Source organism: Convolutriloba macropyga, chromosome 7 (assembly GCF_964194025.1).
Source record: "Convolutriloba macropyga chromosome 7, txConMacr16.3, whole genome shotgun sequence".
NCBI classification, from domain to species: domain Eukaryota; kingdom Metazoa; phylum Xenacoelomorpha; order Acoela; family Convolutidae; genus Convolutriloba; species Convolutriloba macropyga.
The window spans coordinates 28,250,473-28,274,920 of record NC_134474.1 but is presented as its reverse complement, the minus strand read 5'-3'; the positions used below and the strand labels follow the sequence as shown (position 1 = coordinate 28,274,920).

The 24,448-nt window shown below is 33.7% G+C and overlaps 1 protein-coding gene across 1 annotated transcript in view; it reads left to right on the top strand.

Moving 5' to 3' along the window:
- The window catches only part of LOC142343000 (uncharacterized), a 175,788-nt gene that overhangs the window by 137,040 nt on the left and 14,300 nt on the right, over positions 1-24,448 (top strand). The window contains exons 14-15 of the mRNA XM_075394682.1: positions 3,246-3,401; positions 9,768-9,923. Coding sequence (XP_075250797.1) covers positions 3,246-3,401; positions 9,768-9,923 — 312 coding nt within the window. The remainder of the gene's footprint in view (positions 1-3,245; positions 3,402-9,767; positions 9,924-24,448) is intronic.

Genomic DNA, 24,448 nt, shown 5'->3' with positions numbered 1-24,448 from the left:
TGTTCTGTTTCATATCAAGTTCCACGAGCTACTGAGGCATGGCCATAGCCCACTAGGCATGTCTAAATGCTCTGTACCTAAAATATCAGGACAAAAACCCCTTCGGGTTTTTTGTCCTGATATCTTTAAAAAAGCTATTTACACTTTTATCAAATTTTGATAAAATTTCAGTTTACTTTTCCGAAAAAGAGGTGATTGGCACGAAGTGTTCCAGCCTATCTAATAACCATTTTTCAAGGTGTAAGAGGAAAAACATATGAGGGGAGAGCCGAGAGAAGAACAATGAGTAGTACTGCTTTGAAGTCCAAGCATGGAATTTAAAAAATATTTTTTCCTTTCACAGCCACCGTTGAAAAATGCTTCGTTGTACCTATTTCTGTCAAAATGTTGCTAGATTCTTGTATGTTTGCTGAATCATCTTTCGGTTTGAGTCTACTCCTCACTAGTAACGTTCACATTAACAAAAACGTTGCGAAAGATAGATGAATTTTTGTTCCGACCCCTCTTGAGGGGGGAGGAACTATATACTCAAATGGGTTTCTTTGTTCAGACAATTTTCGCCGATCGATATATTCATTGTAGAGATTTGAGACAGGTATCATTAGAAAGCTCTTTCAGCATAGAATATGGAATTAAAAAGATTTTTTATTTTTGTTTTTTACAGGGAGTTTTCGAGGTTTAAACTTCTGAGAAAAGTAGAGTGAATTCCGTTGTTTTTATTCACAATTTTCGGAATTTTCGAATTTCCGAAAATGTCGTCAATTTTGTTAAAATTTTGAAAAATAACGCTGTTGATTTCTTTTCTAAAGACAGAAAAAATTGTCAACTCATTTTATTTGAATTTTTTGTCAAAAATTAGGGCTAATTTTTGCAAAATTCAGCCTTTTTCATCAAAAACAGCACAAAATAAGTTTCTTTATTAAACTTTGATTAAATTTGCTGGAAGCACACAACCACACACCACTAATAATATTTTTGATGACTCAAAAGAGGGCTATTCCTACTTCAATTTCCGTTGAGAGTGCTCTGGAAATAAAACTTTGCCGTTTTTTGCTAACTTTACTTGTTGATCATCAAAAACGCGGCACTTACTTTTGATTTTCTGCCTAACAAATTAACTAAATCTATATCATATGGAAAATTAAGTGTTCCTAACGGACAAGCAGCTTGAGCAGGGCTAGTTTTAGAATAAGCTTGGACGGTTACAATCCAAAAAGATTTCAGATTGCAATCAGTCTATCTTTTTTTTAAAAAAAAACTGATCTTTTTTATTTCAATTTTATCATTTTATATTGATTAAAGAAAGGAACAATTAAAATCAAAGCTCATTAGCGACAGCTCAATATTATTGCATCTAGTTTTTTTGATATGCAAGCTTATGGTCGCTTTGACATTTAAAAATATTTGATTTTTAAGTAAATAATGGCTTATTGAATTTGTCTCTACTTTTTTTCTTAATTCGATCAACTCGTAGCTGAATGTCAGCAAAGAAAAAATGCTTCTTCTTTCTAGTGACCTAAAATTTTTTTCTTAGTTTCGGTTTTACGCCATAAGTTAAGGTTTTCTGATTTTGATAATACTAGATTTACAATATTTTTAGATGATTGCACATTTTTCACGTTTTCTCGTTTTCACGTCACATAATCGTATTGTTGACATTTCACAGTATTAGCAGTCAATAAAAAACACATATGAACATATAAAAATCCTGAAAAAAATAATTTAGATGTTTAATGGCTTTGACATTACTTCCTTGAAGTCTTTTTTTGAATTTTTTAATTTTTCCTTTAACTGACATTTATTTGTCGTTTTAGTCGTTCAAAATCCCTGTATAATGACGGATTTCATTTTCTGGTCATGAAAAAATAGATGAGCGGCTAATCTGATATTAATAGATAGCTTTTGGCTTCCATGACTTTGAAAAAAATTGTTTTCCAAAATAAAAAAAACTGTTGTTAACTTCGCAATTTTGTTCTTTTTATTGTCTATTTATTACCTAGTCTCGTTAATTAGAAGTCAAATATGACATTATTGGTGACAAGGGAAGGTGTTAAAAAAGATTGTTGTCACAAAATCTTATATTTTGAAGAATTCGTTATGAATTTAGTGGCTTTGACAGGTGTTTTAAGCAAAGAAACTATATTATTTTTGATTTTTGTTATATTTGTTTGTCGCGTTCTGCTAGTAAGACATAAGACTTATTCTGGATAACTGCAGGTCTCAAAGGCTTCCTTTGGACGAATAAACGAACTTTTTTAATTATTTTATCTTGTAGTTAATGACTTTCATGAGTTTGTAAGTAGTTTTGTTTCGAAAAAATTACAAAAGTGTTACTTATTTTTGCCCTTTTTTTAGCTACTAGTTACCTAGTCTCATTAAAAAGAGGACACATACTACAATTTTCGTGTTCAAACAAGGCTCAATCGAACATATTTTGAGGGCCAAAATACGGCTTTACGTCTTTGACAGCGTTTGCTTGCATATTTCAATTGAATTTTTAAGTTGTTCTTTTTTTATCCGCATACAAAAATGAATAAGGACAAGTCTTTGAAATAACTGTTTTTGAAAAAAAAAATGAGAGAACTTTTAATATGGCTGTTTTTGTTCTTTTTTGTCTAATGGTTATCAAGGCTTATTATGGACTGGTCTCATATCTTGTCTAGTGAATTAGAATTTATTTTGTTTAGTTTCAGTTATTTTGACTTTGTTATTAACTGTTGTTTTTTTAAACGGACATAAAATTTTTGATGTAATTGATTTTTGTTGTTGTTGTTTGATTTTGCTGTTTGTCTTAACTCGCTTTCTTAATATTGGCATATCTTATCAATCTAGTGCATCATTTTTACTCCACTGAGTGATTTTCTTTGGAGGCTATCCTTTCGTTCACACACTATTTCTTGAAAAATACATGACTTTTTGCGTTTTTCAAACTGTTCCTCATTTGGTACATTTATACCAAATATGTGGATGCGCGGGTTCGAAACCTTATGTGCGATCGCGCAATACCGAGCCTCCTTCTAAATCGTTGAATGTTAATGGAAAAATTAAAAAATCAGAATGAAAAGCTAATCTTTGTTGAAATTTTCAAATTGTTCAAACTGATTGTTCTGTTTTTATACACAAAGACCGCATCGAAGAGTCTCAAATTTTGAGATCGTTATCTATTTTATTATCTCGGTTTCTTCATGACAAAAAAGGATGAAAAAACTGATATCGTTTCCTGAAAACGTTCATTGTCACTTCAGAACCAGCCGATCCATCCACCAATTTCACTCTGAGGTCGATATCGCAGACACAGGTTGAAGTGTCACAGTTGCACACTAAAAATGGCACCTTCTACAGTGTCGACGTTCGATTCAGACCAGACCCAGTACGCTGTCCGGGAGAGGATCCTGTCGTAGGTATGTGGGCTTTTTCTTAATGTTTTAGCCCCCGGCGTAGTTTGAATGAAGTCCCCACACCTCACCCCAATGCAGTAAACATAACATTTATTCCTGAGTAACTTATTGGGTTGCTCTGCACTACCCTATTTGAGAAGAGCAAAGGAAAACGTAGTAAACTTTCTCAGAAATTTTTTGTTATCTTCTGCTTTGAACATAAGAAAGCTTTAGTATGCCCCAGGTTTCTTTAATATTGTAAGAAAGCTTCAAGATACTTAAACGTTAGAGCTCACCTGCATAATTGGTTTAATATTGTATGGTTGTTTCGAATTTTTTTTGGCTTTATAGTCAATACCGAGAGGATTCAATATGTAACAAGTAATCAGTACGCTTATATTTGCTTTTATGTTCAACATCAGATAAACTTACTGTTATAGAACTTGGATTTAACAGGGAGACGAAATTGAAAATATATCATATTTTGTCGTTGTGGTAACTTGAGCTGGTTTTGCTCGCACTAAAGTAACAATTACACGGTCTAGATGAATATATAGAGATGACATATGGACACAACCAAAAAGAACAATGAATTGTTCTAAAAAAAGATCTTTGCTTTATAAAATTAGACCAATTGTTTCGGTTAACTCAGTCAAATAAACGCAAGATGAGAGAATTTAAGACCTTCTGTTAAGATATGTTCTGACGTTAATAAAAAGCAACGCCACCGAGGACTTCTCAGCTTCAAAACAAGGATTTATTTTGTTATAAAACCTTTAAAACAATGATAGCGAATCTTTTTTTCGTTTACAAACAATGATAGCGAGATACCAAATTTTAAAACGTTTGGCAAAGAATATATATGTTACACTTATGTATATCTTTATCATTTCCCGTACTGAGCCTCCAGAGACGATCAGGCCTGATTCAGAAAAAATCAGGCAAGGTCCCAGGTCTTATTCAGAGTCTGATCATGTCAAATACAAGGCTGCTAAGAGAACACTCCAGAGTCGATCTCTGAGGTTTCTATTGACAGAGAAAAATCAAGACTTGGGGGTCTCTGCCCAGAGAAATCCTAAGTCTTGGGTCTCTCTGCCAAGAGAAGGTCCAAGTCTTGGGGTCACTCTGTGAAGAGTACAACCAAGACTTGGTGACCTCTTGGCAGGCAAGACACAAGACTTGGGATTTCTCTTGGCAGAAAGTATCCAAGACTTGATTTTTTCTGGACAGAGGGTTTGAATGGTGCATTTTCTAGGTTCATGAGCACTTTTAACATAAGTTTGAGTACCCTAAAGTACAAATAAAGCACCAATTATGATTATGAATGCTATTTAAACTATGTTCGTAAGGTATGGTCACCTTTTCAAGGCCAAAGAGGTCCTTAAAAATACAAATTTAATACTCACTGTTGGAAAGAAATGAAGAGCTTTAGCGAAAAAAACCCATTACAATACCAAACATTACAAATATACATAAAACAACATCCCAAATAATAAAAAAATGAATTGGTTTTAAAGGATATTGGGGAACTTCGATTTGTAGTAACGCTCGATATGAACAATTCCTTGACTAACTTGAAAAAATATATATTTTGAAAATACCTTTTGCAAAACAACGAAAAAACCATTTGAAAGTCTAACTTTTTTCCTTGAAAGAATGTGTTTCTCTCTATATTAGGAACCAAATGAAACTCAGCTTATGACTTCTCAATCGTTGATGCACAAAAAAAACGAAGACTCGCAGAGAAAGACATGGGACAAAAATTCTTGTTGAATTCTCGAAGGTGACAAAAGTTTTAGAAATTACTTTTTCGGAAACTGGAAAAGAATTAGTTGAACCGACCTCAAAATAATTACATTAATTTTTTCCTCACTTTTTATTCGTTTAGGTTTTTATTTTGGGATCTATCCACCAGTTCTGCAGGTGGCATTTACAGTTTTATGTGTGAAACAGTCAAAACTTTGTTTGATTCACCTAACCTGCAAATGTTTCGTTTTTCTTTTGAAATTCAATTTACAGTTAATCTTTTTTTGAGACCTAATACATAAGCATGGGTCCTATTTAGAAACAAAACACTGAGTTTTTACTTCTATCATGGGGATATTTTGTATATCAGTGAACGTCCAAAAAAGAAACCGATTCTAAGACTTGGCAGAGAAACCCAAGACTTGGATTTTCTCTGCCCAGAGAGGCCCCAAGTCTTGGGACGAAGTTTATGAATTTCAACTGCAAATGATTTTTTTGACAGAAATCGTGAAATTGGGCGCCAAGTTTATAAAAAAAATTGCCCTCATTTAATTAAAACAAAGGATCTTCATGATGTCAACCTTAAGTCTGCTCAGAGACTTGGGTTCTGCGCTGCCCAGAAAAACCCAAGTCTTGGCCTCTCTCTGCCCAGAGATGTCTCAAGTCTTGGCTCCGCTACCCAAGTCTTGGCATCTCTCTGCCAAGATTTGGCCTCTGGAAAAACTCTGAATCAGGCCTGATGGGCTCTGCGGGCTCGGTACGGGTTATGTTATCATTTATGATTAATATCCAAGATTGTAAAAAAATTGTAAATTACAGTGTTTCCCAAGATTTTTCATTAAAGAGGGGATTTCTCGCTTAATTTATGCGAAACATCCTTGCATGGATAACAATTATTCTTGGTGTCAAGTCCTGATTCGCCAAATGTTGAACCGAAATCCTGTAAAAAAAGTATGCTTCTTTTAAAAGACAATTCCAACGTTTTGGAGCCAAATGCCCCAATATTCGAATGTGAGACAGCACTGATGGTTTTCTTGTCTTTGAAAAACAATAAAATAAATAGTTCTTTTGTTTCTGTTTCATTTGTTTAGAGAAAGACTTCGCGAGAATAAATCCAAATAATATCAGAATTTTGTTCCAAGTTACCACTGAAAACGTTTTATCCTCTCGAATGAAATTTGAGCAACTAATGTAAACGTGTGTCTTTTTTGCATAAGTTTTGCTTAAACGTTTTGATTTGTCTGCGTGATCTAATTCTCTCTCACATTCGCACTTTGAAACAACTGAACTCAACTAACTGAACAGAAATTTACTACTAAAAATGAGATACTAAAAACCCCCAAATTGCTGTCTTTTCCACATTTTCAATCTTATTAGTTTCATATAACGATCTCTGATGACGTCATTTGAAGCCCTTTAAAAATTTATAAATCTCACTGTCGCCTTCTAGCTACTCGTTCGGTTTTTCAGTCTTTGTCAATCAAGGTTAAGAAATGAAACTTAAGGATGAAGAATGTTCGTTTCTTTGAAAGTTCATGATGTAATTTTTAAGCAAAACCCGGAGTTTCAGAGCATTTCTTTCAAAAAATTTTTCTGCAGTTTTTTTAGGTTTTTGTTTACTGTGATTTTCCTGGACTAATTTATAAAAAAAATAAAATTTTGATGTGCTTGCAGTCCATCTCGATAAAATATTGCTTAATACGTTCCTTTTGACAATCGAAAAACAAATAACTCTTTCCACGTTGATCTGAAAAGTTTTTTTTGACCGAGGTTGATAAATATCTAATGAGAACTTATAATATAATGCGTTGCCCTTTTTTAACTAAGACTTCGTAAGAAAAAAGTATAGAGTCTTCCAGAAAAATGGGCAATTCTCAAAAAATCATATCATCATTTTTATTGCTCAAAATTTACCTTATAAAGCATCAGATCATCAAAGTCTGATCTGAGAAAAAAGATTTAATGAGTAATGTTTGGTAAATTCTATGCTTACAACAGACAACTTGTGTTTTCAGCCCCAGCTGTGTCAGAAAAATTAATCAAAATTTCATGTACTATCGCCAAATGGTCTTCACAAGTGTAACTTCTGAAAATCAAGAAAAGCATACTACAGTTTCCTCAAGATTATTGTCATATTATCAGACATCAAGATGTTGAAATGCATTAAGTTGCAACAGATAGTTGTTGGTTACATTCTTTATAATTTTACCTCCGTTTCAACTCAAAAAACCTGAAAAATCAGTTGACTTGAAAATTCTGTTATTGTTAGTTGATAGGTTTTGTTACAGACTTTTGTTTTTTTTGAACTGAAAAAGTGACAAATCCAACCTAAAGGTTCTTGATGCTCCATCGAATTTTCTCTAAACAATTGATCAAACTAAATTAAGATCTAAACTCTGAAATAAATGATCATTTTATTAAATGTACACTAGAACAAAGCATTAGCTTTTACAGAAACTGCAAATTGAGTAATTTTAGTATTTTGTGGACTCCCAATTTAATCTTCAAAACTCCCGAGGCAAAATTTAAAACAGGTTTCAAAACTATATCTAGGTATAAGAGGATTTAAAAAAAATTGCTCTGTTGCCTTCTCTATGCAGACCACGAATTTGATTTTGAATCGTTACCTTTGTATGAAGAGTGGGAACGTATTCCAATAAAATAATAATGTTCTAATAATCAAAATACAGACAGAAAGCATAGAAATTAACAAAAGGAAGTTGACAGAAACTTCAGATTTTGAAAAGACAACCACGTCAACAGCAAGTAGACGTAAAAATTTACAAATTAGCTGCTGTACAGCTGACTATTTAATAAATGTGACTACAATCAATGTTTTGAATATGATTCTTTTGGATGAATAGTTTTTCTTTTTTTTAAATGTTTGGTTCTCGTAAATTGGATTAACCAACCATTTGTGTAATTTTATGCAAGCATACAATAGATATCATGCTTGCCTCAGTGATTATTTCAAGCTTGCGGCCCAAGTTTTCATCTATTAGAAACTTAGGCATTACAGCGAGGCACGGTATTAATCGTTTACATGAAGATTTGCGGTGACGAGTTGCCTTATTCACCGCAAATTTCGTACATAATTTTGCGCTAAAAATATGTAATTTCACCTCTATAGTAAGCGTGGAAATTACAAAATTTCACCGCATTGCACGCCCTTACAAGAGTTCGAACCTCTCGTCTCATGCATGTCTCCCACTTTTTCTTCCAATCCGCCATCTCTCACTAATTTCTAGTAATTTTGTTTTGAATGCAAATCACATTCACTCTACTATCTGTAAAACATGCGCTGTGAGTAGTATTTGTAAGAGTTGCGATTTTTAGCGGTGAAATTACATATTTTAGCGGTCAAATGTGGTGGTTTTTTGTAAGTTCACCGCTTAGAAAAAAGTGTCAAAATATGAAATTTAAGATTATGGGGTAGTTTTAGTGGGGGGTTAAATCTAACAAATCCTCCCTTTCGCCCCATTAATTTCATCGTATTCACTGCTGATCTAACACAATTTTGACAATTTTTTCTAAGCGGTGAATTTATGTAATTTCGTTGTAATCACCGCTTATCTCACATAATTTGGACATTTCAGAGCGGTGAATTTAAGTAAATTCACCGCTAAATTCGGCGGTGAAGTTATGTAATTTCACCGCTACCAGGCGATAAATTTTTTTTCACTGCATTCACCTCTTATGTTACAATATTTTGCGTTGAATGGCGGTGACTCCTCGACCCGGGTATGAAAGCGCTGTTGAACTATTTAAGGATGAAGACCCCCCACCCCATAGATCATAGGTCTCCCTGAACCCGTTTATGACAAATACAAATTTAAAGCGCACATTGTGCGTTCTAAGATCCACAGGCAAAGATCATGCTCAACCAGACAACATAAACGTGCCAAATTCTGCGTCATAGAAGCATCAGTTCTCCTGCAGATACGAACCAAATTATTTGTTATGATCTAGCTAAAGTATGCATATATGTTATCAATCAGATAGCTGAGACACCTTAAAGGGTTTTTAAATTTTTCACTGTCCCCTGTTTTTTACAACGTCCAATTTGCGCTAGAATAAAAGTTCTCTTTTTGTAACTTTTATTTTAGACCAGGAACCTTTATTCCAGCGCAAACTGTACGTTGTACAAAACAGGGGACAGTGAAAAATTTAAAAACCCATTAATGTGTCTCAGCTATCTGATTCCAAGTCTAGGCCAGATCTTGACACCTCTAGAATGAAGTTTTGGCCAATAATTGTTAACTGTAAATCAACCTGGATTTGAACCCCAGACAAAATCAGTACTGAGCCATATTTTTTCAGTTCTGACCTCTATTGTGATCATATCATATTTCATAATTTTCTTGGCACTATGAAGAACCAAACGAAACAAATATCTGAATTTGCTGTGAAGACTAGTAAAAAGGAAGTCTGAAAATGCAAAACTGTTTTCTGGGTAAATGATGTCGTCGTCCTGTAAATTCTGTTTTTCGTCCTCACCCGCTTCTGAAACGAACCGTCCTCGAACTGAATTCGGTCTTCGCAACTCTAAATGACGTCAAAAAACCTGCAAATCGCCAAAAACAGATTGAGAAATCGTAATCCTAGATTCATAACTTATAAGTTCTTTTTGACTGTGTTCAACAGCACCGACATCAGTGAGCACGACAGTGATATCCCCCGCCACTCTGACCCCTGGCTGCCCATACACTGTGGCATACAGTGTCAACTGTCACTATGCCAGCGGGGCCTCGGAAGTGGCCAGTGAAGACGTCTTCTCTGATGACATCACAGCTTGTACTGGTGAGTTTTTATTGTACATGCATCTTAACTCGAGCGCAATCAAATTAACCCGTGTTGAGAATTTCGTCGGATTCAAGCATAAATCTATTAATTTACAGAGTAAAATTTCAATGACGTCACAGTAGATGTTATTCCGAAGCATTGAATTATCTTCTAGCTGAACTTATTGCAACTCACAATCATTTAAAATACAATGTTTTAGTTATTTTGAGAAATACATCTCAGCATTTTAATTGATTATTTATAAACAGGCTCGTGCTGTGTTCTTCGCTTGGCAATAGAAACTTGATGTTGAAAAAGAAAATTGAAATAAAAAAAAAAGTTCAAATGGTCGGATTCGAAATTAAATCATGACTGGAGTTCGATAGAAAATTCGCACAGTTACTGCTCCTATGGCATGATACTGTTTTTTGAAGATATTACTATTAGGAAACGTTACATGACTCAAATTTGTCATTTCTTCGAATTGTTTTTCAAAACTGATAAACTACTTATGCTTTTAATGATAACCCGGGCTGACCAATATAACCCATCTTAGATACCATTTCAAAGACTATACAACAAGGCGGCTCGTTAATGTGCATTCGCACATGATGTTCCGACCCCAGCTCATCTACATTTTTGATTAAATTGTCAACCAAATGAAGAGATAACAAAAATAGATGTTTGAGCTCAAGCAATCGTTACACAAATTATCTACTAATTGAATTACATAATGCCATGCCTCATTACAGCGCCAACGTGATCTGACATTAAGGCGACTAAAAGACAAAAAAAAACAAAAAAAACTAAATCAGCACAAACAAAAATTTCACGGCAAAAACTGAATATCTAAATTTAAAAGCACCTAGTAACAACGTCAAAGTGCAGTCAGGTGGAACCCTAACTACACAAGTTTTTTTTCTAACAATACAGCAGACGGAAAGTTTTCTTGATGGGACTGGGTAACAAATTGACAAAAACAACGAACAGTGAGGCGAAACTTAAAAATTAATCAACAATTTTTACACCAAGAAATTTCAAAAATCTGAAAAATCATTAGCTTCTAATTAAATAATCCTTAATAAATTATCAAAAACTCGCTACAAAACCAAAAGGACCTATCTTTGCTTAGACTAAGCCATAGAAGCGAATTAAAGAGAAACTCAAGAAATTACAAACGATTTGAGAAAACACAAACTATTCCTACCATTAAAGTCATTAGCTATCATCTCAATATTATGTATTTTTGATTCAATTGTTCGGTTCTAATGATTCAGCTGAAGGATTTAAACTGAGAGATTAAATAAGTTTACTTGCGCCACATTTGAAAACCATTGGGATCTGTTAATTTGCGATTGTTCTGAAAGAAGAGAAAAAGAAACACAAAAAGTGGCCATTCAGAGAACGTTCAAAAAAACGCATACTGTCCAAAAACAAAACATCAGTGACAAAAAATATAAATAGATATGTTATCTCATGAATTACAAGAAATTGGATGGGCCCTCTCATTGATGAAAATAATTTACAATTTGACAAAAAGAACAACAAAAATTGAAAATTTTGAAAAAAAACTTCAAAATCTTTAACATAAACTTTAAGAATATTCGCTATAAACTGACTTCCTTGTGTAACATCATTCATTCAATGCTCAATTAGAAGCCTATGAGAACCGTCAGCAATTTACGGCTACCTAAAGAACAAAAACAGCAAGTTCAAGAAAGAATTGGGCGAGAAAATTGTCGAAGGCATTAAAAAAACAAACTTTTCACTTAAAACTCTTCTATTTTCAAACAATTTTTAAGAGCAATTGGATTTCTTTTATTTATCGATATAAATTCAAAAAATCAACAAACTTAAACAAATACATTGGAACCACGAAATTTTCGAGAAAACCTGTATTATCAACGCAATTAATTTCATTAGGTTTCAACGCAAGCCAATAAATACAATAAATTATGCCTCGTTGGGACAATAAGTTTGTTTGTCTATCAAATCTCATCAATAAGACCCTACAACAAAATATTGACTATGAAAACGACAACAGAGACAGGCAAAACCGAAAATTCAGTAGAAAAATGTCAGAAGAATATTTCGACGCAATTGAAATCATAAGCTCTTGACTGAAAACTTTGTCTATGATCCGTTGAATTTTATTCATAAAACAATGCGGACCATCAGCAGCAGGTGTATGTGATAAGAGTTCAGAAGGATCCAACAATAGAATAAATTACCCGAAAATAAAAAAAGTATGAAATCTCGTGGCATTGAAGTTTTAAAGCTAATAGTTAGAAGACAAAACCGCTAACCAGATTAATTTTGGATGCAGTAGAACGGAAATCTGCTATAACTGAATTTGACCATTAGTTCACGAAAAAAGTTCAGGATTGGTTAATATTCAGAAAAAATTCGAAAAATTATTTTTAACACTTAACAGCCATTAAACACATAATCTTTCAACGGAGCTCAATATTTATGCTCAGATATAACGCGATGGACGGAAAAAGATGTTTGTTATTTATAGATAATTAAAACGACATTGCAAAAAGTCTTATGACTTTGAAAACAATAACAAAAACAGGCAAACACAAAAATTCGTTAAAAAAAGTGCGAGAAGAAAGTGTGGAAGCCAATTAATCCATTAGCTTTTCTCTAAAAACTTTATCTGTGATTCACTGAACGTCCAAAACCAATAGGATGAAACAATATTTGGATGATGTGTATAATGTTTGGATAATGTGATAAGAGTTCAAAAGTAACCAATAATATAAAAATATCCAAAACAAACTTTAAAAAAAATTGAAATCTTGTGTCATTGAAGTCATATAACCAATAGTTAGAATACAAAACCACAAACCAGAATATAAAACCATTTTAGTTGCAGTATAAAACAATTGGGTCAGGTCAATACTGACACTGACTAAAAGTTCACAAAAAAGTAACATTTGTTAGTGTTCAAAAAAAATTTTCAAAAAATTATTATAAAATTCTTAACAACCAGTAAATTCAATAGCTTTCATTAGAAGTCAATTAATACAATTAAAGATGTCGCGATGGGAGCACACTTAATTTTGTCATGCATAGGTAATCAATAAGACATCACAATAAGTGTTATTACTATTGAAAGAACACCAAAAATTCGAAAGAAAAGTGCGAGAAGAACGTGTCGAAGCCATATAAATCATAAATTTTTCTATGATATTTTTTTCTCTGAGTCACTAAACATATTCTTTAAGCCAATGGGAGCTGCAAATATTTGGATAATGTGATTAGAGTTCAAAGTAACCAATAAAACGAAAATACCCAAATTTTTTTTAAATCTTTTGATATCTTGTATCATTGAAGTCATAGAATGAATAGTTAGAAGAAAAAATCGCTCACCAGATTAAATTTGGTTGCAGTAGGAAAAAAGAGGGTGCTGTCACCCCTGGACTGACCCGCAATTCACGATAATATGTTTGATTCTTAAATGTTCAAGAAAAAAACGAAAAATTATTTTTTAAGTCTTAACAGCCAATAGCTGTCCCCTCAAAGCACTAGATATGTTCACTTAATGCTCATTTTGGATCATATTGTACTGTTAGTCAATGAATCCACGCCTTAGAGCTCCAAAAAATTAGTAAATTCTCAAAAATAAAATCAAAATTTTATTTAAAATTACGAAAACTGAGAATCGAAGCCAAAAAAAACAAGAGCAATTCTTTGAAAACAATGTTTTCTGTTCATTGGGCTTAATTTGACTGTAAAGAAAGTTTGTTATTAACAGAACCTTGATAAAAAAACCTGACTTGTCCTTAGCTGACATAAAAAAAGCAAAAAGAGAAAAGTTTTATAAAAAAGAGCTCTCAAATAGAGTTCGAAATTTCTTCGATAGTGAACTTCCCAAAGAGACCAAAACTAGTCTTTCTTATTGCCTTTAGTCTATTAGGAACAACAAACTGGTCCATTTTTTGGCGTGAATTTTAATTTTAAAATAATTTTTTTATAGAAAATATTTTATTTTGGAGAAAAATTACACTAAAAGGGAACAAATATCGCGTTTTCACACAAAACTTCAATCCTCGAAAACTCCTCGCCGAAAACGAAAATCGAAAAAACTCTTTTTAATTTTGAATTCTACGCTGGACCAGCTTTTTAAAGATAGGACTCACATTTCTCTACGACGAATACATCGATCGGCCAAAAATGACTGAACAATAGAAAGACTTTTGTGTATATAGTTCCTCCCCCCACAAGTGGGGTCGGAACAAAAAACCAGGTTTCAGCATTTTGAGCACAACGTGACTTAATTCAATTTTTTTGAATAAATGAAAAACTTTTCTATGGTGACCTTGATTTCATATCCAAGACCATAGGTAATCTATGACCCGTAAAAGACCATAAATAAAAAGATTCAGCACCTGTTTTTTATGAGTAAATGAAATTCAAATAGCTTGACAGAGAAAACTTTGGCAAAGGAAAATTCAAGAAGAAGGTTTAGACAAGGACAAGGAGGCTCGGTAATGTGCGTGCGCACATAATGTTCCGACCCCGCTCATCAAAATTCTTTATTTAATTGGCTACCAAATGATGAAGAGATCGGAAACTTGCATATTGTTCAATATACGCTAGATGGCCCATGAAAATTTTTGATAATAGAACTGATATAAAAGACCACAAAAATATCAAAAAAACAAACGTTATTTACGAACACAACTCGATTTCTACAATATAAAACTCATAAAAAAAATCAAACTCGTATCAGATAAAACCTAAACAAAACAGTTTAACATATACTACATTAGAAAAAATTGGGACCGAGTCTCAATGTGACTGGTTAAACAGGCCGAAAAAAAAGAAAAAATAGCATAGAGGTGCAAAGTTAAAAAAACATTTCTATTTTTGAAAACATTTAACATCACAGTTATTAATGTCATTAGATATCATTTCTTTATTTCAATCCATAATCCAATCTTCAATTGCACAACATTTTAAAGCCAATGGGACTTACGATTAATGTCATAAACCAATAGGAAAACAAAAATACTCTAAAATGTACAAATATAAAACAAAATTCTCAAACATTTTATGAAGTCTCGTATTAAAATGGTAACAAAGCCGAGAAACAGAAGTTTGAAGCTAAAACTGTTATCAGGGTTAATTGATAGCTCACTGCAATCGGGCTGCCATCTGTGTTTACAGAGACTCAGCTACAGTTTGACCGAAAAATTATTTCAAAAATGTCGAATCTCAAAAACACAATTATGTTTTGGAAACAAATATTTCGAAAATTCATAACAGATTTAATACTTCAACAAAAAGAAATGTACTAAAATGCAAATTTCCTGGAAACTAATTTGGCATGTTAATAATGGGACCATGTCACGACCTCTCAAAATAAACAAACAAACAAACAACCAAACAAGCAAGCAAACAAACAAACAAACAAACAAACGAACAAACAGACAAACAAACAAACAAATAAACAAACAAACAAACAAACAATGAAGCCAATTTTACGAGATCACACTATTCAAGGCTCTAAAAATTTTAGATGTTACCTGCAAGAACTGTAAATTGTCCCTCATCCTAACATCAACGAGTCTTCCCTAAAAAGGACCACGTAGACACGACAACAAAAAAGAAACCCAAAAAATGAACAGTATTGAAATCTCGAAAAATTTTAAAAAAATGATCGGAGCAACCCCTCAAAACGTTTAACCAAGCGTGATAAAAGTGTTTGAATCATCAAAAGTAATTGAGAATTTTTTTAGTGAGATTGAGTTGCTTGGTGACCAAATTGAAAGCAAACAGAGAAAGTTAACAGAAAACTCTTAAAAAAATTTAATTTGAACGTCATTAAAACAAACAGCTATAAACTGATATCTTTATCTAGGCGGAGTTATACATCTTGGGAAGTATTGAGACCTATCGTTATCAGTTTTATGGCGTAAACAACAAAACAACTAAAGGAAAGGCAAACATAGAAAAAACAACAAAAATCCACAAAATTTTGCGAGATAATTTGGTTTCAGCCAAAAACATAAATTATTCCACAAAAAAAAATCATTTTTTCTGCTATGCTTTCCTTCGATTAGGTTTGCCAATAATGTGATATTTCGAGAAGGAAACAAAATGGACTCATAAAAAAGCAATTACGATCAAAACTGAAAAAGAAAAAATTTATATTTGAAAACGCGTAGTATAAAAACAAGGAAATTATTAGTTGAATATAAAATGGTTTCCAACAAAACTTTTTTAGACACAGGAAATTGGATTCTGATTTTTTTTACTGAGACCACGCCCGAAATTGAGTGAAATAGGATAAAAAATTATCAAGGTTCAAAAATTCACCGATGTTTTCTTAACAATTATATTCAAATTCATAACAGACATTAGATAACAATCGAAAGAGTTGTCTAGGTTATCTATGCCTCAAAAAACGCTTACTGCATCTGTGATTGGGACACTAAGTCATTGGGCTACAAAAAGTATAACAAATGAAATCAAAACTCAAGAACTCTATAAAATTTTTACGAAAACAATTGGTCAAAGCCATGAAAACCATGAGCTTAACTCTAGAGTTGGAAACCTTTTCTGTAAAAGTATCTGTCATTAATTGAGCCCTGATTTGAGATTATTGTCATGTAAATACATAAAAAACATTTACATAGCGGAAATGTTTTGAAGAAAAGGTCGAGCTCCATTTAAATCTAAAAAAATTTATCATAAGGATCCTTGGTGAGATCAAGATCGGCCCAGATTTTGCTTCGCGTCTAGCAAAACAGTCAATTGTTCAAATGATTACGAAACAGAACAACTTTATAACAAAATTTTTCAGTTTGTCAAAAAAATAAAGCTTTTTTTGTAATTATCGAGTTTAAATTCGCAAAAAACCTGCAAAATTTTGATCCAGAAGATTTTTAAAGCCATCCAGATTACAAATAGTTCTTTTCTGAGCTGAAAAAAATTTTGACTGCAGTTTTAAGGTGAGAACTTTCAGAATATTTAAAGCAAGTGGGCTGAAAAAAGCAAGTGTGGTCCCATGCTTCTCGAAAAAAGTCTGATTTTTGAAAAATTTAGCATAAATTCTAGAAAAAAAACTTGGATAAAACAAATCAGCAACCCTCTTCTATCTTTAGAGATGAAATAATTAACAGTGCAGTTATCAATTGTAACATGTTTTAGCGAAACTGACGAAATATTGGTCAAAAATACTGAAAATTTGAATAAAACAGCAATTATTCACATAAATTTATACCTCGATAACTCCCTATAAAAACAAAAATTCAAAAAGGTGGGGTCGGAACAAAAGAGATTGATGGTGACTTAGATTCCATGTCAAGGACCATGGAAATCTATGGCTAATAAAAAAAACCATGATCATAGAAGTATTTTGCATCATTTAAAAGAACTTGAAATATTGCAAAAAAGACAAAAAAGACAACGGATTGTTTTAAAAAACGGTCTCGAAAAACATAAGATTGATGGTGTCTTAGATTCTTTATCGGTGTCAAGATCACAGAAATCTATGGTCCACATAGACCAAAGGCATCAAAATAGAGCATTCATTTTTTACGGTTAAAGAAATTTCAATCAAAGTGAAAGTGGAGAAAACCTGAACTGTTTCCATGATAATTTATGGTGTCTTGGTTATCATATCCAAGACCACGACAACTTCCTACATAGCATTTGTAAGATCATAAAAAATTTGGTCTGGGAGAAAATCATCACACGCGTGCGGTTCTGCTGATACTAACTTTTTTAATGTAAAATCTTAAAAAAACCTGCCCAAGATCTTATAATGCTTCTTAGAAGGCATAGAAAGATTAAACAAGAAAAAAAACTATGACTTGAATTGAACCAAATATGGTCCTAGTACCATGATTGGATGGAACCATATATGATATCTAAGACGGGTCAGCCCGGGATGGAACACATTTACACTTTAATACAATTAATACAGAGATTGAGCAGATGAAATTGAAATTAAGAAACTGTACCTAAGTTTCTATCAGCAAAATTTTTTATTTGATATTAAAGATTTATTTGATTTTCAGATCATGGAAAAACGGACTGTATCATATTTGCTACTCTGTGAAGTCTACAAGTTTTGGCTTTAAATGATGCTTAAATTGCAAAGGTCTCTTTGATTAGAAAATTTTCATCTCTGAAAGATTTTTTTAGATTAAACATTTGACGTATGTTTCGCGACACAAATTACGCCTCCACGCGTACTTTTTCGTCGTTTTGGGTTAATTGGGTCCTATTGGATTGGGTATTTTGGACAAACTGACAACTTTTTCTCGTTATCTAAAGTCAGTATTTCTCTAAAAATCAGGACTTCTTGTTCATTTTGACGGACAGCGTTATAAACTTCCACAGTTGAATTATCAAAAAAAATTTATGTCTTAGCCTGGAACACTATTACTCAAACTTCCTCTGTGAATAGTTGACCCGGGTTGACCCCATTATTCAAAAAGTTATAAAATTACAACTTCATATCATGGCGTCTATGAAAAGTTGTAGACATAGAACTTTCATATAAGGGTGTTCTATGGAATTAAATTTTTATGAAAAGTTTTTTTTACATCATGAAAAGGAGGGAAAAGATATGTTTCAAAAAAACTAACTTGAAAAAAAAATCGAAAAATTGAGTCTTAAGCGAACAGAGAATTATGGAAAAGTTGTAGCCATAGAACTTCATAGAAAAAGAAAAAAATTGGAGAAAAGTGAAAAACATTTTTTCAAGTTATGAAACTCCATGCATGCCCTTACTTGTTCAATGAAAAGCCGTCGCATCAAGTGAGATCGCAATTAGCAAACAACAATAAAAAAGTTGTAGTCATAGAACTTCATAGAACAGTTTTGGTTCAATTTTTTCCTTAAAAGAACTAATTTCTTCCTTCTGTTTCGCTCGCCTTGCGCTTGTTCGTTTCTGTTTCGGACGCTTTGCGCTCTTTCGTTTTTCGTTCACTCGCTCGTTCATTTCTCTTTCGCTTTCTTTGCGTTCGTTCGTTTTTGTAATGTTCCTGGCCTATCCGGGATTTTAGATTTTAGCTATAGATATCATATATATATATATATATATATATATATATATAGATATATATATATGTACTTCCATATTATGGAGAAGTTGTAGTCATAGAACCTCCATTTTTGTAATCATAAAACTTCCATTGATGGCAAAGTTGTAGTCATGCCAATTTCCTAAAACTTTTTTGAATTATGAAGTCAATGGTCCATAATATGAAAGTTCTATGATTACAACTTTTTGTCATCCCGCGGATACTTACTGATTCTAATGGGCCATCATCTGGGTGGGTGTAAAATTGCTAAACAAATTTTCTAAATAATCTAGTAGACTTAGTAGACTTTTAGTAGACTTTTCTGCAACAACTCATCAATTGGGATTCGTTTCAGTTTGGTCTAATTGACACGTTGCTAACTATCATTGAACCCAAATATTGTAAATGAAGAAAAGAGTAAGATTTTGGCACTCAGTGACGACCAGCGTGAACGACAGAGACAAACGATATCAGTTTTTGGAACTTGGACAATCCTTACGGTGTTTTGCGGCCCTAAAGGAATTTTTATTCAACTTTTTTTTTCCTTTTCTGTAGCCGTAAGTTGAAACTTTTCTTGCAGCGTTCGTCTAATGGATAAAAGATTACAAAATTTGAAAGACTTTGTTAATGCCCGGTCAAGATTTACGTCATTAAAAATTTAATCTAAATACATTCAGAACCAATACCATTTGACATTATTTTGTTTTTTTTTTAAAAAAAGCAGAACTTATTTATTGCGATAATAGCTATCAGATCGGTCTATTCCTAAGAGAACCTTTAACAACTCCACGATATATCAACGTTTCTGTGAAGCATATTATGTATTAGATTCCAACAGACAACAAAATAAGTTCTTGTGAAACTCGAAACTCCAAGGACTGTGAAAACTTCGTTGCAGAGATCAAGCATTTGTTAGACACGAACAAAGAGATATAATTAGAATTCGTACTGAATCATTTTCCACATCTCAGACAGATCGGAAACGATTGCAGTAAAACCTAATACGGCTGGAAAGATACGCTGTTATCGAAAATTCTGCAAAACTTCAATCGATTTAAATTGAAAAAAACTGAAAAAAAAATTTTTAACAAACTAAAGTTTTTTTCTAATTACTCAAAAGCAACTGCCACTGCAACCACAGGAATCATTCAATGAAGTCAGACTTTGCAAGGAACATGCGACGAATTTTGCGAGTGTTGAGTATTTCTATCCAGAATAAACATTTTTGCCGGGCTTTAGAGTGTGGAAGTTATAAATCAGTAATTGCCTTGATGAAGACAGACCAGACCTACAGTTTTTTTTATGCAAAACTGAACGCAATAAAAACAACGAGAAAAAATAATCAACAATTTTTGAAGGAAGTCCACCGCGTAAAAATGCAGAAAAACAATTGTTGCCAACGCGCGGTGGTCGAAAAAATTGTGGTCGAAAAAATTGAGGTCGGTCAAACAGAACTCAAGACCTTAAAAACTAAGCATTAAACAGAGCAGCAACTGGGAAAGCGACAGACCGAAGTAGAAATTAAATGTGATGGAAAAGAGTAACTTCTGGGGTTTGAAATCAAATGGTTATCTTGCAAGATTCTGGCAGATAAGAAAATTTCCCCACTGTTTTGAACTTTTTTTAACGATAAGACCTTTCCTCTTGCAAATCTTGCAGGATAACAATTTTTCTGGAAGATCTTGCAAGCTAACCATTTTTCTGCCGGAATACTGCAAGATAACCATTTTTTGCAAGACTCTGCTAGATACCCATTTCTTTCAAGATAACCATTTGGTCTCGCCTTGGTTTCTTCTAAAGAAACATTGAGAACAGATTTTTTTCATGTTCAAGAGCTAGATTCTGGCAGATAAGATTATTTTTCCGCTGTTTTGAACTTTTTTAACGATAAGACCCTTTTTCTTGCAAATCTTGCAAGATAACCAATTTCTGCCAGAATCTTACAAGATAACCATTTTTTGCGAGAATCTTGCAAGATAGCCATTTTTGCAAGACTCTGCCAGAATCAAACCAGATAACCATTTGGTCTCGCCTTGGGTTCTTCTATAGCAACAGTGAGAACAAGAATATTTTCTGAAACCTCAACAGCAAGATGAAAAATATTATCCACATCAAAAAGTAAATCTTGGGAGCAACCCAAAGAGCATTGACAGAAAAACGGTAGCAAAAATGGCTGAAGATTTCATGCAAAAAAGAGGGCTGCAGGGAATCTCCGTCACCCTGAGCGACGTAGATGATGTAGGTCACCTGGGGAAACTTGAAAGAACAACAGAGTAGGAAAAATTCTTGCCTCAAAGCCTTGCCCCCTAATCAAAAACATCTATCAATTTAGTCATCGTCATGCCAAAAGTGAGTCAGCACAACCAACAAGAAGAAATAATATGTTCCCCGACAGAAACGTTTCCAATGTTGATTCCACCGAGAGCAGGACTTCTGTATATTTAAATTCATTAGCGTAACGGAGAGCAAGAAAGAAGCCCATATCTAGATTCAGCAGGCAATGTTGTCAGTACATCGAAATCGCCAACGCAGTGAAACTGCGAAAAACAGCTTTTGCTACAGATTCATCTAGAGTCCAAAAAAGAGCTCAAAGAACCAGGCCAATCCTCAACATATTCACCCCACAGTGATTTGATGTGGCTCCAAATAAGTGTTCAAACTCATGAAACAAGCTTGGTTTCTGCGATATTGTTGCTAGTCAAAACAGCCAAGGGATACTGTGATACGTATGTATACTTATATCGAAACCTTTATGTGTACTTAATTATTTTATCCTCTATTTTGAATATTTATATCATGAGCTTATAACTTGAGTTATGACTTTTTATTATTCACATATAAAAATATTCCCGCTAGTCTACTATATTATTTCATATGTTGTTCACAGTATTTTAGTATAAGTATTCATAATCTCATTTAGTCAAACTGAAATCAAGTTGCTTCTTCAAACGCTCTTAATTTACTTAAGACAAATTAGCTGTGGATTCCAATAAACCAATTCTGTAAAACACACTTATTCAAGGATTCGCTCTGCGATTCCCACTACACTTTGAGATAGTGTATTTGCGACACACATCCAAGTCTATTTGCAAAGCTTAAGCATAACATGGCGCAGTCAGCAATAAAGGACAGTGGCAAATCTCCACTCGGAATTCAACCCTTCTGGGAAAAGGCAACCCTAGAACCCCCACCTCGCTGGGAATATTGGAGGACGCAATTAAAACTTGCAATTCTTGCTCGGGAAAGAATTGAAGTGGACCTTCTCCTAGCTGACCCTCCAGTAAATGTTATCTTGCCTCCCGATCCAGCTTATGAAGACACAGTTGATAACCCGACAGCACAATCAGAACAAGATCGACGAACCCGCAACGAACAGGCGAAAACAGCGTGGAAAAATCAGTGTCAACGCATTGAAGTGGTCGGCATCTTATGCGGAGACAAACCGTGGAAATTATGTGATCGGAAAGCCTCTTCATTGATGTACCTCAGTTTGGGAATGGAAGGGCGGCGCGTCTTCAATTCGAAAAATTCGACTATCAATATCGAAGTAATCTCAACCATCTTTTTCTTACACGAAAACAACAAAAGGGAGAACCAACTGAGAAAGTCTATGGACATCTCAAAGAACTTTCGAAAAATTGTGATCTAGGAGAAAAAGGAGATACCATCATCAGAGACGTTTTTATCGCAAACATGCAGAACAAAGATATCCAAAAAGAGCTTCTAAAAGAAACAGTAGACCCTGATAGAGCATTAGCAATAGCAATCAATATTGAAATGGGTACCCTCAATCAACTCAGAATTAATGCCAACAAAGCTGAATAATCAAGTACAACGGATGCGCATCGCGAATGCTACTCCCTTCTCAACTATTAATACAACCGCACGGAAAAAGCCCACAACTTTTCACTTTTGTGGATCAAGTTGGACTCCGGAACACCGTAATAAATGTCCTGCTCGGGGAAAGAGATGCAATAATTGTGGTATTGAAAACCATTTCGCTAAGGTTTGTCGTAAACCTAAAGATCCCAATTCGTACCCAAGACCTAAGCCACGAGTCAATAATGTCGAAAAAGATGACCAAGTTGAGGATGTTAATCAAATTTCAACAGATTTTGACCCTGATTTGGAGTCAAATTACTCATCAGATGAAGATAATTGTGTAGCTGTAGTATCATCAATGGATCTCACAACTTCGATGACAGCAATCAACCTTCTTGTAATATTTGGTAATACATCAACAAATGTTTTGGTGGATTCGGGTAGCGTATGCACAATAATAAACGAATCATTGGCAAATTCAATCATTTCCCACGACTCAAAATCGAAGTGGATACGTGGGGCAAATCCCAAACAATTGAAAACATTTTCAAACGAGCCTATTCATACGGTAGGCACTATTCAAACTTCAATTCAAAGCGGCAATTGGCACGCAAATCCAATTGAAATTCAAGTAGTGGCGGACGGTCATCGCACACTGTTGGGTAGAGATTTGTTTCCAGCACTCGGACTCTCAATTCAACAATCAAATAATCAAATGATAATCAATCAGGTGGAACAAGAATACTGTCCAATTAAAAAACAGATTGCAATCGATTTCCCCGACCTAATCTTCAGAATCGGTAAGACCAAAGTACATATAGTTCGTTCAAAATTTCACAAAAACTATACCCCAACACACCAAAAAGGTCGCCGTGTCCCTATAAATCTGTTAGACAAAGTATCTGACGAGCTAAAGAAACTTACAGAACAAGGACATATTGAAAAATTACAAGAATGTTCTGATAAAAACTTTATTTCTCCGATTGTAATTAGAGTCAAGAAGGACAAATCTGTAAAATTAGCTCTTGATTCGAAAATTCTGAACAAAGCGATACACAAGAACAAGTATCAAATGCCAAATATAGATAGTGTTATTGACTCAATTTCACAACATATTAATGACTCTAATCATGGGGAAAATGTTTGTTTCTCAACAATTGAATTAAAATACGAATATAGCCAATAAAACTTGCATCCGGATACCGCACGCCATTGTAATTTCAATATCATTTGTGGAGACGCAACCGGTACGTACCGTTTTAAGACGGGATTTTATGGACTTACGGATATGCCGGCAGAGTTTCAAAAGGCGATGGATTATACATTGGTTGGGTTGTCTCATACATATTGTTTTTTGGACGATATAATTGTAGTTAGCAAAGGTACCCAGGAATCGCACCTCAAATACGTCTACAATTGCTTGCAGAAACTCGAGGCCAATAACCTCAGAATTAATTTAAGCAAATGTCATTTTGCAAAAAACCAGATAATTTGGCTTGGTTTTACATTCTCGCAAAGTGGTGTCAAACCCATAGAATCTAAAACAGCAGCAATTGCTGAAATCAAAGCTCCCAAAACATTGAAACAATTGCGTTCATTCCTAGGTAGCGTTCATCATTTAAGCAAGTTTATTCCTAATCTTGCTAAAATATGTCATCCTCTTCGACCATTGTT